Raw genomic sequence first — 16,343 nt, forward strand, 5'->3', positions numbered from 1 at the left:
TGCTTCAGGCTTGGCTGAAACGTTCTCAGTTTATTCCTCCCCATAGCCGCTGCCTGACCTGCTGAGTTCCACCAGCACTTTGTGTGTGTTGTTCAGAATTGTCTCTTGTATTTCTGAACACAGTCCAAGGCTGTGCTGGGGTGGCAAGTGACACCACATTTCTGACGCCAATATAACCTGCCCACAACTTACTCACCCCAATCCATACGCCTTTGGAATGTGGGAAAGCAACCGGAACACCCAGAGGAGACAAACGTGGTCACAAGGAGAATATTCAAACTCCTTACAGACTGCAATAGGAATTGAGCTTGGGTCGCTGGTGCTGCAATGTATTACACTAATCGCTACACTACAGCGCTGCCCTTTACATAGAAAAATAGGTGCAGGAGTAGGCCATTCAGCCCTTTGAGCCTGCACCACCATTCAGTATGATCATGGCTGATCATCCAACTCAGAACCCTGTACCAGTCTTCCCTCCATACCCCCTGACCCCTTTAGCCACGAGGGCCATATCTAACTCCCTCTTAAATATAGCCAATGAACTGGCCTCAACTGTTTCCTGTGGCAGAGAATTCCACAGATTCACCACTCTCTGTGTGAAGAAGTTTTTCCTCATCTCGGTCCTAAAAGGCTTCCCCTTTATCCTCAAACTGTGACCCCTTGTTCTGGACTTCCCCAACATCGGGAACAATCTTCCTGCATCTAGCCTGTCCAATCCCTTTAGGATTTTATACATTTCAATAAGGTCCCCCCTCAATCTTCTAAATTCCAACGAGTATAAGCCTAGTTGATCCAGTCTTCATCATATGAAAGTCCTGCCATCCCAAGAAACAATCTGCTGAACCTTCTTTGTACTCCCTCTATGGTAAGGATGTCTTTCCTCAGATTAGGGGACCAAAACTGCACACAGTACTCCAGGTGTGGTCTCACCAAGGCCTTATACAACTGCAGTAGTACCTCCCTGCTCCTGTATTCGAATCCTCTTGCTATGAATGCCAGCATACCATTCGCCTTTCTCACTGCCTGCTGTACCCGCATGCCCACTTTCAATAACTGGTGTATAATGAACCCAGGTCTCGTTGCACCTCCCCTTTTCCTAATCGGCCACCATTCAGAAAATAATCTGTTTTCCAGTTTTTGCCACCAAAGTGGATAACCTCACATTTATCCACATTAAATTGCATCTGCCATGAATTTGCCCACTCACCTAACCTATCCAAGTCACCCTGCATCCTCTTAGCATCTTCCTCACAGCTAACACTGCCGCCCAGCTTCTTGTCATCCGCAAACTCGGAGATGCTGCATTTAATTCCCTCGTCTAAGTCATTAATATATATTGTAAACAACTGGGGTCCCAGCACTGAGCCGTGCGGTACCCTACTAGTCACTGCCTGCCATTCTGAAAAGGTCCCGTTTATTCCCACTCTTTGCTTCCTGTCTGCCAACCAATTCTCTATCCACATCAATACCGTACCCCCAATACCGTGTGCTTTAAGTTTGCACACTAATTTCCTGTGTAGGACCTTGTCAAAAGCCTTTTGAAAATCCAAATATACCACATCCACTGGTTCTCCCCTATCCACCCTACTAGTTACATCCTTAAAAAATTCCATGAGATTCGTCAGACATGATTTTCCTTTCACAAATCCATGCTGACTTTGTCCGATCATTTCCCCGCTTTCCAAATGTGCTGTTATCACATCTTTGATAACTGACTCTAGCATTTTCCCCACCACCGACGTTAGGCTAACCGGTCTATAATTCCCCGGTTTCTCTCTCCCTCCTTTTTTAAAAAGTGGGGTTACATTAGCCACCCTCCAATCCTCAGGAACTAGTCCAGAATCTAAAGTGTTTTGAAAAATTATCACTAATGCATCCACTATTTCTTGGGCTACTTCCTTAAGCACTCTGGGATGCAGACCATCTGGTCCTGGGGATTTATCTGCCTTTAATCCCTTCAATTTACCTAACACCACTTCCCTACTAACATGTATTTCCCTCAGTTCCTCCATCTCACTGGACCCTCTGTCCCCTACTATTTCCGGAAGATTATTTATGTCCTCCTTAGTGAAGCTCAAAGTAGTTATTCAATTGGTCTGCCATGTCCTTGCTCCCCATAACCAATTCACCTGTTTCTGTCTGTAGGGGACCTACATTTGTCTTAACCAATCTTTTTCTTTTCACATATCTATAAAAGCTTTTACAGTCAGTTTTTATGTTCCCTGCCAGTTTTCTCTCATAATCTTTTTTCCCCTTCCTAGTTAAGCCCTTTGTCCTCCTCTGCTGGACTCTGAATTTCTCCCAGTCCTCAGGTGAGCCACTTTTTCTGGCTAATTTGTATGCTTCTTCTTTGGAATTGATACTATCCCTAATTTCCCTTGTCAGCCACAGGTGCACTACCCTCTTTGATTTATTCTTTTGCCAAACTGGGATGAACAATTTTTGTAGTTCATCCATGCGATCTTTAAATGCTCGCCATTGCATATCCACCGTCAATCCTTTAAGTGTCATTTGCCAGTCTATCTTAGCTAATTCATGTCTCATACCTTCAAAGTTACCCTTCTTTAAGTTCAGAACCTTTGTTTCTGAATTAACTATGCATCGTTTACACTACTGCGTCGCCCTCTAGATGATTCTGAAGCTGTACTCCTCTCTTTATATTGGACCAAAACAGGAAGGAGGGAGTTCAAGAATGGTTGCAAACAGTAGCTGAGAATAGTCCCAAGCACATTGGAGCCTGAAGGGCTTCATCCTTGAGTCTCAATGGAATAGTTGATACACTGGTATTCATTTTGAAAAATTCCCTCATCTCCAATGGGATCTTATTTGATTTGAAAGTTGCAAAAGTAATTCCCTGATTCAAAAGGAGACAGTGACAGAAAGAAGGAAACCACAGGACAGGTAGCTTAACATCTGTCGTGGGGAAAATATCACCCATGTTGGAAGACAATGTGACACGGCTCTTTGAAAAGCCAAAGTAATCAGCCAGGACAATAGTGTTTTTGTGGAGGAGAAATCATGTTCAACCAGTTTATTGGAGTCTTTTTTGAGGAAACAACACGTGCTGTGGATAAAGATAGATGGATAGGTACTTTATTGATCCCAAAAGGAAATTACTTTAGGAAGTCACTGTAGCATTACAAGTGCACAGGTATACAAATATGAGAAGTAAGAAAGAATAAAAAATAAGTTAACTGATAGATAAGATGTACAAGATTTACAAGTCAAAGATTACAGGATTTACAAGTTCACGCTGATAAGGTGGTAGTGCAAGAATTACCGTAATATTATACAGTAATGTGTGCATATTCATAGTACCCAGATAAGAAGCGATGGTAGTATGGCACAGGATATCCGCGATAGCAGGGTGTGGTAAACAGAGCTTGAACAGGGCTCTCATAGAGGGAGGTTGAAAACAGTTTAACAGGAGGGGTCATCACTTCCCCGGCGATAGGTTGACTCATTATAGAGCCTAATAGCCGAGGGTAAGAATGACCTCATATAGCGCTCTTTGGAGCAGTACAGTTGTCTTAGTCTGTTACTAATTGTGCTCCTCTGTTCAGCCAAGGTGGCATGCAGAGGGTGAGAAACATTGTCCAGAATTGTCAGGATTTTCTGTAGGGTCCTTTGTTCTACCACAGCCTCCAGTGTGCCCAGCTTCTGTAACAGAGCCAGCCTTTCTAATCAGTTTACTGAGCCTGTTGGCATCACCCATGTTGATGTCATTGCCCCAGCACACCACTGCGTAGAAGATTGTACTGGTGACAACAGACTGGTAGAACATGTGAAGGAGAGGCCTGCATACTCCAAAGGACCTCAGTCTCCTCAGGAAGTAGAGGCAACTCTGACCCTTCTTGTATACAAAGGTGTACCAAGCAATGTTCTAAACTTAAATTTCCAGAAGACAAGTGTTAAGTTGCCTTATCAAAGCTTATTTTGGTATTAAATATTGCTGTTGCAGTTAAGAGTTGGAGGTGGGTAACCTTTGGTTACTCATGATCTGTGTAACACACACAAAATTCTGGGGAAACTCAGCAGATCAGGCAGCATCTATGCAAATGAATAAACAGTCTACGTTTCGAGCTCAGACCCTTCTGTTTATTCATCTCCATAGATGCTGCCTGGCCTGCTGAGATCCCCCAGCACTTTGTGTGTGCTCTGTTGGGTTTCCAGCATCTGCAGAATTTCTCCTGTTCAGGATCTGTGTGTTGCCACCTCACAGTAATATTTTTTTCTTTGTAGAACCTCCACACATTTCTCGCTCAGAAATGCCACAGGAAGTATCCGTGGTTTTAAATGATCCTCTGGAGCTGATGTGCATGGCAACAGGAATCCCTCTTCCTGACATAAGATGGCTGAAGGATGGAGCACCACTCAGTGGATTTGGCCTAGTGCTAAGTGATGGAAAGGTCCTCAGAATAGCAAGTGTACAGGTCAATGGTTCTTATTTCCATATACTAAGTCTTATTTCATTAACTTGTTTATAACGCATTAGATAGTAACACTTCATGAGCCATTGGCATCTTTTGGGTGACTTTCATGCTTTGTAACTGGAGTGATGTGTGGTAATATAAGCCCAATATCATTGCTTAGCCTCTGAATGGTGTTTTGAATTTGGTACACCATAACTTGCCATGTAGAAAATGCAACTTCCACAAAGATCAACGTGCCAGGATTAGGAGTTTGTATAACCTATGCAGTTCTTGTAACATAATCTGAAAATGAATCTGTGGTTAATATTAGTCTCATAATGGGGCCTCAGTGAGAGGAAACCATTTTGACAAAATGGTTCTGGACCTCAGATATTTTCTCTGTTTCCGTTTCTCCACAGATGACACCTTATCTCATGGGTATTTCTACCTCTTCTTGACCCACCCCTTGTCTAACACCAGGGCCATCTTTGTCATTTAATTTCCTCTACTCTTTACCTTTCTTTGCCCCCTGTTTTATAAGTCGTCAGCCGGAAATGTTAGCTCTTGCTTGCTCTTCATAGATGTGGACTGGTCAGCTGAGTATTTCTGGGATTTTCTGTGCTTTCCTCATTAGGGTTAAGTGACCCTTCCAAGCTGTTTTAGATTATCAAGTAACTAGGGAGTGACTACTGCCTCACTAGCCAGACAGACCAGGATAACCTAGAGCAACTTGGAGGAGGTTTTCAATTGACTTTGCAAAATTATTGAATCAGTTGTTTATTTATTCTGGGCTTCCCTACCCCCACCTCTTTCAGCAAAACATGCATAATATGACTAATGAGATCTGTACCATAGCAGCACACACAAAATACCAGAGGAGCTCAGCAGGTCAGGCAGCACCTATGGAAAAGAACAAAGAGTTGACGTTTCACGACTGATGAAGGGACTCGGCCTGAAATGTCAACTCTTTATTCCTTTCCGTAGAAGCTGCCTGACCTGCTGAGTTCCTCTGGCATTTTGTGTGTGTTATTCTGGAATTCCAGCATCTGCAGAACTGCTTGTGTTCTGTACCGGAGCAATAAGCTTTTAGACTAGACATTCCCAGGCATCATCCCTGAAGAAGATGGTAGAGTTAGTTATCGAAACATTGGTTATAATTGATACCTGTATCTGACTGGAAACCTGAGAAGAGTGTGTTTGTCATATACGCTGGGAAAGCACTAGATCTTTTTTTTACTTTTATTTTGATCAGTGGAATGTTGTCCAAGGAAATTAGAAGGCTGGGAGAGATGGGATCTCAACTGCCTTTACAAAAGAGAGAGGTGGTGCACTCATGCCCTCTGTGAAGCTGACCCAATCAATCTCTGAGCTGCTTAGAGATCAGTTGTGCTTCCCAATGTGACAGTTCCAGAAGATCACAAGGATACAACAGCAGCTGATTCAGCTCCTTTCCCCCGCCCTACCAGTCCATGTGACCAAGGCTGATCTGCCTGAAGTTTCATCTCCACTTCTGTGACAGTTCCCATTGCTCTCAATTCCCAGTCTCCTTCTTTAAATGCCTCCATTAATATATCCTCCACTCTCTGGGGTAGATAATTCCAGGGATTCACCGCCCTCTGCATTGAGTAATTACGAGGCCCCTCAATCTAAAGTAACTGTCCCATAATCTTCCAACTATGTTCCCTCATTTGAGATTCTCCAGGCAATGGAAACATCTCAACATCTACTCTACCATGCTCTTTACTATAGATACTGCACTACAACAGGATACTGCAGTTAGGTAGGTTGCGATGGATCTCACATGCATGTCAGCATGGTTTCCATTTGGACAGAGAGAACTGGACAGTGACTCCCATTGGCTCCATTTTGTTTTAGGCGATCCAGTCTGATAAAATAATTGGGTTAACCAGTGCTTGCAATTAGCTAGGGCCAGGCAGAAAATAATAATGTAAAGTGATGTGAAGCTTCAAACAATTAATCCACCTCTTTTAATACTGAGTCCACATTACTGACATCTGTGGTGTGGTTTACCACAGGTAGAAGATGCTGGTCTTTATACGTGTGTGGCGACAAGTCCTGCTGGGGACGATCAGCAGCACCATTTAGTGAAGATAAGCGGTAAGGTCACTTAATTTAAACATTCTTTCATGTGGGTTTTTTTTCTTCCGATAAATGATCTCCATATCTCTTCACTCGAATCCTCCACCGACACTGTTACCTCACTTGCAGACAAGATCACAGCCCACTCCCACATTACTTTCAGCAAAAGCCCTGCATTCATCCTAACTTAAATTCCTGAATCAGTAAATCATTCTAGTTCTGTATACTGCACATATAAATACAATGTTTTAGAAACTCAGTGTTTTTCTTAATATTATATGAGCAGCTTTTTCCCCTCTGTCAGCAGATATCTAAACCCCATGAACATGATCTCACTATTTTTGCACAATTTTTAATAATAACTTATAGCAATTTTTTATGTATTGCTCTGTACCGCTGTGACAAAACAACAAATTTCTTGACCTATGTCAGGGATAATAATTCTGATTCTGAAGTAGTTGCTTCTAACTTTCTTTCTAACAGGAAATGAACATCCTGGTTCTCAATGACAGAGGAGTGTTCTGTTGATCAGTGTTCAGCAGTATGAAACAATTTGTCCCCCTTTATCTTATTCAACTGATCCTCCTGTTTATTTAGCCATTGTGTCTCATGGAATATTTGATTTCCTCAGTTTGTAAATATTCTGAAATCATTAGTTTGAAGTCAAAGGCAAACTTGTGCTGATTGTCACGTGCACAAGTATGTGTTGAGCTGAGCTGAGAGCTCCGTTGGTCAGAGTCGACCATGGATATTGCGTCCTAGCTGTCTAGGTACGCAAGCCTGGGCAGTACGATATGGAGAGCGAGCTGTTGCCCATGTAGCAGGCTTCCCCTCTCCACACATCTGATGAACCCAAAGGAACGGCAGAGACCGATACAGTTTGTTACCCGAAGCATCGCAGGAGTTGCCAGTCAGCATTGCACTCCAGCTCCAGATTCTTCCTCAGGATTTACTCCCCAAGCCTTCCCCATGAGTGGGTACAGCCACAAGGCAGCAGAGGTTTGAGATCAGAGTTTTCCTTCTCCTAGATGAGCTGCCAATCATGGATGACGAGCCGTATCTACCCGAAATGACTGGATTTAAGGCACCGGTAACCCGCCTTTGCCCCTTCTCCTGTCAGTAGAAACAGCTCCGATGGGCTTAGTAACTAAGCCACGCGTGAAGGCCAGGAGCCGGACTTGGTTGTCAGAGGCTATTTGAGGTGCACGTCATTGGGAGCATTTAATACGTAATGGGAGCTTGTCCCCGTTACCACCCCCAACTATAAAAACATTAAGGAACCTACAAGTACATGTATGCACAAGAAAAAATGAAAAACTTACTTGCATCAGCATCCCAGGCACCAGGGCATCATATAATCAGCAAAGATCTCCATAGCACGCTGCAGCACCATAAAGTACACAGTCCATGTCAGCATTTACAGCACAGACACCAGTGTATCAGGAATCCCAGCACAAGCAAAGCAACTTAAACATAAATCATACACAATTTCTACAAGGAAAAGCACAAATGGAACAAAAGAAATCGTGTTTTAATGCCGAGTGATCACAGCGGTCATAGGGTTTTGCCAGTTGGTTCAAGAACTTAATGGCTGAGGGGAAGCACCTATCTCGAGCTCGCATTTTCTGTTTTGTTTTTATCTGCTTCTGGTTATTAACTGATCACAAGCCCCACCTTTCAATTATACTGTATTTCCGTCTGTCTAATGCAGTTCCCCCAAACATGTCGGGTTCCAGTCATCCTCAGATAATCACTCTGATGGCTGAGAAAGAGCTGAGACTGGAATGCAAATCTCAAGCTGTTCCACCCCCCTCTGTCCAGTGGTTCAAGGATGACATTCCACTGCAGGTGAGTGTCTTTGAGCTGTAGACCTCCACTGGACACATACACCGTTTCCTTCAACGATAATGTGTCTGTGCATTGAGACAAAGCAATAGTTGTCAATGTTGTAGAAAAAGAAGTACTTGAGGATTGCCCTGTTTTAGATTCAAAGCAGTGCTCGATGATTTGATAACTTGTGCTCTGATCTGACTCTAAAATCCAAAATCACACCTCTACCAGACCAACCTGCAGTAACCGTTCTCAAGGTGCCTCGGTGACAGGTAGTATAGGATTACATTTTACATTGCTCGCACCCACTTTGAACTGGATGGTGATTATTCATAATGTACAGGATGCTAGAGGAACTCAATGGGTCAGGCAACATCTTCTCAGGGAATGGGCATGGAACATAGAACAGTATAGAACAGGAGCAGGCCCCCCGACCTATGATGTTGGCCCAATCCAATTTGGTAATCAAATGACCAACCTAACCAATACCCTCTGCCTACACAATGTCTGTATCCTCATATCCTTCCATTTTCCTCACATTCATTTGCCTATCTAAATGTCTCTTAGAAGTTCCTAATGTACCTGCCTCCACTACCACTCCAGGCAGTGCATTCCAGGCACCCACTTGCCTCTCTCACCTCTTTTGAAATTAACCCTTCTCAACTTAAGAGCATGGCCCCTGGTATTAGACATTTCAGGCCTGGGAAAAAGATACTGTCTGTCTATTCTGCCTTTGCCTCTCAAAAACTTTTAAACCTCTATCAGATCTCTGCCGCTCCAGAGAAGACAGCCCAAGTTTGTCCGACCCCTTGATTTAGCACATGGCCTCTGATCCAGGCAGCATCATGGTGAACCCCTCCTGCACCCTCTCCAAAGCCGCAACATCCTTCCTGTGATGGGGGCGACCAGAACCATATGCAATACTCCAGATGCAGCCTAACTGGAGTTTTATAAAGCTGCAGCGTAACATCCGGATGGGCAGTGCTACAACTTGAGACCTTTCATCTTGTCTGTCCAGGTCAAGGGTCTCAACCCAAGATGGAGACTGTCCATTTCCCTTCACAGACACTGAGTCCCTCCAGCATCTTGTATGTTGCTCTAGATTCCGGCATTTTCAGCCTCCTGTGACCCAATTCACACCATTTCTCGGTTATGTGACACCCAACAGTTTCTGGTGAGTTTGGCTAGTGAAATGTTTCCTGCTCCAGTGACGCTCAGAGCTAAGGGGATGACAGAGTGGCTGTTCTTCTTCCTTTCGGATTTACAATCCAAACTCTATTTCACCCCTTTCCTTTCAGGTGAATTCCCGTATTCAGAATGTGCCAGATAGTCAGTACTTACTGATCAGCAACGTTGGCCCCTCGGACATGGGCAGGTACAGGTGCCTCGTCAGCAACATTGCAGGAGAAATGAGCCGTGTCTTCAACGTTGTTATTCACGGTGAGTGCGCAGTTTCTCAGTTGTCGATTACGTGAATAACAAACCAGTTGAATCAAGTTGCTCAATGTTTTGATAAATTGTCAGCCTCTCTGATATTTTCTCTGATCAGTGAGCCGGGAAAGAGGACGTAAATTTCAGATCATCAGTGAAGGATGAGGTGAGGAAATTCATTCTTTGCAGTGTTAGTATATATGGCTGTGGAGGACAAGTCATTGGGTATATTTAAGGCAGAGGTTGATAGATTCTTGATTAGCCTGGCCATGAAGGGATACAGGGAGAAGGCAGGAGATTGGGGCTGAGAAGGAAAATGGATCAGCCATGATGAAATGGCGGAGCAGACTCGATGGGCCAAACGGCCTAATTCTACTCCTATGTCTGACGGTCTTGTGGTCTAAAAACCCCTTACCGGAAGCAGAACTTAATGATATCCTGTGAGAAAAGTGAATAGAAGCATGACAGAAACACTTCAGAGGGTTTGGAGAAAGGAGAAAGGGAGTGAATCGTGACTGAATGTGAAAGAGTTAATTTTGGTCTCCACGAGGAATGGAGCGGTTAGCACAATGCTATTACAGTTCGGTGAGTTCCAAGGTTCAGAGTTCATTTCCAGTGCTGTCTGTAAGGAGTTTGTATGTTCTCCCCGTAACCGCGAGGGTTTCCTCCAGGTGCTCCAGATCCCTCCCACAGACGTGCCGGTTGGAATGCTAATTGGTCATTGTAAACTGTCCTGTGATGGGGCCAATGTGAAATAGGCGGGGTGCTGGTTGCCACGGCCCGTTGGGCCAGAGAGGCCTGTTCCACTGTTACCTCTGAATAAATAATCCTTCCCAATGAGCGAGCACCGATGTCTCTGGTACACACAAAAATCTGCAGATGCTGGAAATCCAAAGCAACACACACAAGATGCAGGAGGAACTCGGCAGGCCAGGGCAGCGTCTATGGAAAAGAGTGAACAGTCGACGTTTCGGGCCGAGACCCTTCATCGGGACTGGAAAGGAAGGGGAGAAGTCAGAGTAAGAAGGTTCGGCGGGGGAGGGAAGAAAGAAGTACAAGGTGGCAGGTGATCGGTGAGGGTGATCCCCTTCACAATTCTCTGCTGTTATGTGTCTCTATAAGCTCGTAATTGAACTAATAAGGCCAGCAGCCATATAGGCTCTCTGTGCAGCAGTCCCAGAATGCATGTCATGTGGGCCCCACGTACGTCAGACACCCCACCTAATAAAGCAAAGATGGTCCTTTAAGATCACTTGAAACTCCTGCCAGGTCTGTGGGAGAGTCCAGAATCTCTGCCTTGAGGTTTTCAGAGCATCCAACAGAGGACAGCTGCCTCTTTTTTATTCTTGTTCGTCCATCGTCATTGTCGATGAAGACCTCGACACTGGTGTCGAGACTAGCGCGTGATTTGGATTTAAGTGAGGGAGAGTTGCACAGCGTCAGCCTCACTCTCTCTTCCCAATTCCCAAGGCAAGACAAGAGTCGAGATGGCTGGAGATGGGACTAGGCGCAGTGGAGGACCAGGACGTCTTCTGTGTCTTGTCCTGCTCTAAACGTTCCACAATGCTTGCAGAGACCGCCTCCTTGAACGTTGGACCTTCCATTGGTCTCGTCCATCTGGCTTCACATGCTGGGATAGACAACTCCCTACCTCACCGAGGGTTTGAGATCCGTCGGCTACCCTCACCTGGTTTAGCCATTGCCCAGGGTGTGGCCGCTGTCACATGCAAACAGCTACAGGGAGCCACAGCTGAGAGCTGAGTGCCAAGTGGGGACCAAAGGTGGACTTACCACCTTGAAAAGGACATGACATGTTCCCCCACCAGAGGTGCTACCCCTCCCTGACACCCCATACACCCCTATTATTTAGAGAGATACAGCATGTTAACAGGCTCTCCTAGCCCAACGAGCCTGCGCTGCCCTATTACACCCATGTGACCAATTAACCTACTGACCCACATGTCTTTGGAAAGCAGGAGGAAACCAGAGCACCTGGAGGAAACCCACGTGGTCACAGGGAGAACGGACAAACTCCTTATCGACAGTGGCGGGAATCGAACCCGTGACGCTGGCGGTGTAAAAGTGTTACACTAACCGCTATGCCACGGTGCCACCCCAAGTGTCACTCGCCTCAGGAACCGCAAGATTTCATTGTCTTTGAAGACTTCCCAATAGGCGCTGAGTATGTCACGCCTTGGTTTGTGAGAATTTTGTCGTGAACCGCTTGTCTTTTCACACTGAACAATAAGATAATTCCACTCTTATATATTTGAGGTAAATGCCCTATTATCATCTGACATTATATACTAGGTTAGGGATGAAATGTTTAGTTACTCTATTTGAGTCTCTGCTATGATTATTATTGTAGAAACAGGAGGTTGAAAACCCAGACTCTTCTATCAGCTTCTGAGCTGGCCATCTCTTGCACGCCCAAAGGTGCTTCCGTGTTCTCAGACTCCTAACTGTTCATCTGTTATCAATGTATTTTTTCACTACTATGCACGGTTCCATTGTTTTGCACTCGTCACTGTATTTATTAATGTTTTTATTATTACATTGTTTTACTCTAAGAGCTTCATGCAAGCAAAGGATTCCATTGTACCCTGGTATATACATACAGTAATGACAGTAAAATAATCAGATCCATCAGAATCCACAGGTTTATTTACTTGGTTCTCTTACATGTGTTTCAGTTACTCCATCGATCAAGACCGGCTCCCCATCCGTCTCCGTCGTCATCAACCAGCCGGCCGTGCTGGAGTGTGAAGTCCATGGACACCCAAAGCCAACAGTCACTTGGAGAAAGGACGGCACTCTGCTGAGTCCAGACAACCCCAGGTACAAGAGACGGCTGGAGAACAATTGGTGCTCTCGTGCTTTGCAAGAAGTGAAGCGATCCCACCTTCCTCCAGGTTGCACCCCTCCATTCGAGATGGTTTGTTGTCGTTCTTCAGTAGATGAGTGAATGAGCACACTGCACTTAGTGCACAAGGGTGAAGGAGAATGGAATGATTGCTACTCTGGATCCAATCCAACATAAACAACACAAGAAGCATAAAGAGCACAATAGAAAGCAAAACAAACACAATAAACATAAATATAATTCTATAAAACATAACGTACATGTAACTGAGTGTGGCCAAACTTGCACAAGGTTAGCTTATATATGTCATCATCATCATGTGCCCTGTCGTATGACGCGGGCAATCAGTTTTTGACCGTGATCATTCTTGGCAAATTTTTCCAGAGAAGTGTCTTGCCACTGCCACCTTCTGGGCAGTGTCTTTACAAGACGGGTGACCCCAGCCATTATCAATACTCTTCAGAGATTGTCTGCCTGGCATCAGTGGCTGCATAACCAGGACTTGTGATGTGCACCAGCTGCTCATACGACCATCCACCACCTGCTCACATGTCTTCGCATGACGCTAAGCAGGCACTAAACCTTGTCCTTGGCCAGCAGAGGGAAGGAACATCTTACACCTCCACTGGTAGAGATGTATCTCTGCCCTGCCATCCATTATATACGCAGACTGATTACATATACATAAAGTGACAGTAGGTCCAGGAGTATTTGTACATAAGATAAAACTGACAGAAAATGATAATGTGACAAGGTGACTCTCGGCAAGAGGAACTTTTCCAGGTAGCCGCAGGGCACATGGAAGCACAGTAGGGCATTGACTGTGTCAGTGTAAGTGTGAGGTGTGTGTGTATGTGTAAAGTGGCAGTGCACATGGGGGACGAAAGGTGCTGGGAGGCTGTGGAGAGGAGTGGCTGATGTGGATGTGGTGGTGGTGGGATAGGCTAGTGGATGAAGCTGCTGCTCAGTCTGGCGGCTCGGGGGGAAGTAATCGTTCTTCAGTCTCGTGGTCCTGGTGTGCATGCTGCACAGCCTCTTCCCAGATGGGAATGGGACCAAGTTCAAAATACATTTATTATCAAAGTATGTATACTCTGTGCACAACCTTGCGGTTCTGCTCCTTGCAGGCAGCCGCAAAACAAAGAAACCCACCTTAAAAATGTGTAGAGGGAAAAAAAAAATCATACAAACAATAAAAGCAAGCAAGTAACATTCAGAGCTGAATTTCACAGAAGTGAGTCCACAGCCACGAGGCCAGTTGTCACTGCAGCCGACTCAGGGGCGCGTTAGTTGCAGACCACAGCCTCGCTTCAGCACAGAGACGAAGCAGCCCATAGGCAGGGTGGTGTTGCTGACCTTCCCCCAGCACCTCTCTGTCCCTGGTGGTGGGTAGGCTGGGCCAGTGTTGGGCAGTTTTAACTACCCAATATTGAACACATAGCAGACAGTGCTGCAGCATGTCAGGATGCCCTCGATTGCACATATACACTTTAAAAACACTCTGATTGCACGGTCACTTCATTCCAAGATTCCAGCTGACTCCATCTTAATTTCTATGCCTTGATCTCAAGCCTATTTCTTCCTCGGAGTGTTTAGAACATAGAACAGTACAGCACGGTACAAGCCCTTTGGCTCCTGATGTTGAGTCGGCCTTTTAACCCGCTTTCAGATCGATCTAGCCTCCATTCTTCCTTTCCAGCTGCCAGCTTCCTATTCAGAAACTGCAGGCCCTTGTGGAGCGTACAGGCATCTGATGACATGGAATCGCTGGCCCTTACGGTTCCATGTTCCCGTACGTTCCAGAACCTACAGTCAGGTGCTGAGGCTGAATTTTGGGAGGTTGTTCAGGAGAGGAGGACGGGTCCCTTCTGACACCACTGCTACACACCAGTCAAGACCCTCAGTGTGCATGTTTCATCACCACAGATTCACACACTTTCTCTTTACCACCAGAGCACATCCTTAATTACTAACACCCGGTGTACACTTTCCAATATTAAAGCTTCACACTTTCACCTCAGTACATTTCACATGTAGTCAGCTATGGACCCCCAATGGTCTTCTTCCTACCAGCTACCCTGGGCTCACTGAGCGAGACTGTTAGTCCTCCACTGACTGACTACATTTATCTGGGAATATCCAAGAAGCCTGCATGGTCTCAATATTGTACCATATGTCATAGTAGTTCATTTTTAAAGCATGCTTCCCCCAGGGGTCCAAGAGATTGAGCAGTAATCTCAATCAGCTCAGCTCATCACAGGAACCAGCCTGCCTCAGTAAAGCAGTCAGCGTAACCAAACACCGCCGCCCCACCCCCCAAGACATTCTCTCTTCTCCAATCTCCCATTGGATAAAAAAGCCTCCAAGCACATACCACCAGGCTCAAGGACAACTTCTGTCCCACTGTCCTCAGACCCCTGAATGGATCTCTTGTTCAATGGGACCATACGACGTCGGAGCAGAATTTGCCCATCAGGATCATGGAGTCTGCTCCGCCATTCCATCACGGCTGATTTATCTTCCCTCTCAACCCCATTCTCCTGCCTTCTCCCCGTACCCTTTGATGCCCCTAGTAATCAAATAACCTATCAACCTCAGCTTTAAATACAGTGGATGCTGGTTAATTGGGACACTTTGGAACCCGTACATTTTGGGCAAATTAAGCAGCTGTCCCAATTAGCCAAAGTCTCATTGAAAAGGGTTTTTTAAAAAAAGCCAAACTACTATTTAACTGAGTAACAAATTATGTATTTAAATGAAATACGGAACAAATTAGAACACTACCAATACCACTACAGTACTATAGAACTGTGTATTAGCTCCTAATAGTTATCGACAGAGGGATTCATCCAGTGTACGCAGCCACGTACTTTTAATTGAGTGTAAATGAGTAAAATCAGTGCATACACCTTGTGCAGATAATGGACTGCCTTCATACGATTTTTGACAAATGCATCCTGTTAATTTTCATTTTCTTTATAATACTCAAAATGATGGTTGGTTCCTTCAAATTCTTCATAGTTCCTAACTTGATGAAGTAGTGAAATCGTTTCATTTTCACTCTTGCCCATTTCTTACCCTCTTCAAGCCTGAATGCTTGAAACCACAGTGAGTAAAATGGTTCTGAATTGTCTTACTGCTTAGTACTCGGCAACTATCAGTGACAAAAACCATTACTTTTTAAACACAAGCGCATGCAATTGACGCTATTTAAAAACTTCACTCGAAGCACTGTGTCGTATCTAACAGCCACACAAGTGCCTGATGCTTGATTAAAAGTGTTCAACATCAGTCTCCTGCCCCAATTAAGCAGCATAATGTCCCACATAAACAAAGAGAATCCTGGCTTTTTTCTCAATTAGTTTCTGTTCTTTAGAGTTGTCCCAAATAATCAGCCGCCCCGATTATGGTCCAATTAACCAGAATCCTCTGTAAACCCAATGGCTTGGCCTCTCCAGTTGTCTGTGGCAATGAATTACACAGATTCACCACCCTCTGGCTAAGGAGATTACTCCTCACCTCTGTTCTAAAGTGACTCCTTCTATTCTGGAGGCTGTATCCTCATGTCCATAAGATGGACCTTAAAATGAGCCTGAGAAGATTTGATGGACTCACAATCTCCCTCATTATGATCTTGCACTTTATCATTTCCGTGCACTGCACTTTTCCAGTAGCTTTTACACTTTATTCTGCATTGTTATCGTTTT

General features: G+C 44.9%; 1 protein-coding gene across 1 annotated transcript in view; it reads left to right on the forward strand.

The window, feature by feature from the left end:
* LOC134360080 (hemicentin-1-like) overlaps window positions 1-16,343 on the forward strand; it is a 425,813-nt gene that overhangs the window by 314,754 nt on the left and 94,716 nt on the right. Inside the window, exons 69-73 of the mRNA XM_063074161.1 lie at window positions 4,243-4,433; window positions 6,449-6,530; window positions 8,224-8,360; window positions 9,641-9,782; window positions 12,467-12,611. Coding sequence (XP_062930231.1) covers window positions 4,243-4,433; window positions 6,449-6,530; window positions 8,224-8,360; window positions 9,641-9,782; window positions 12,467-12,611 — 697 coding nt within the window. The remainder of the gene's footprint in view (window positions 1-4,242; window positions 4,434-6,448; window positions 6,531-8,223; window positions 8,361-9,640; window positions 9,783-12,466; window positions 12,612-16,343) is intronic.

The sequence above is a fragment of the Mobula hypostoma genome, chromosome 21, assembly GCF_963921235.1.
Source record: "Mobula hypostoma chromosome 21, sMobHyp1.1, whole genome shotgun sequence".
In the NCBI taxonomy this organism is placed as follows: domain Eukaryota; kingdom Metazoa; phylum Chordata; class Chondrichthyes; order Myliobatiformes; family Myliobatidae; genus Mobula; species Mobula hypostoma.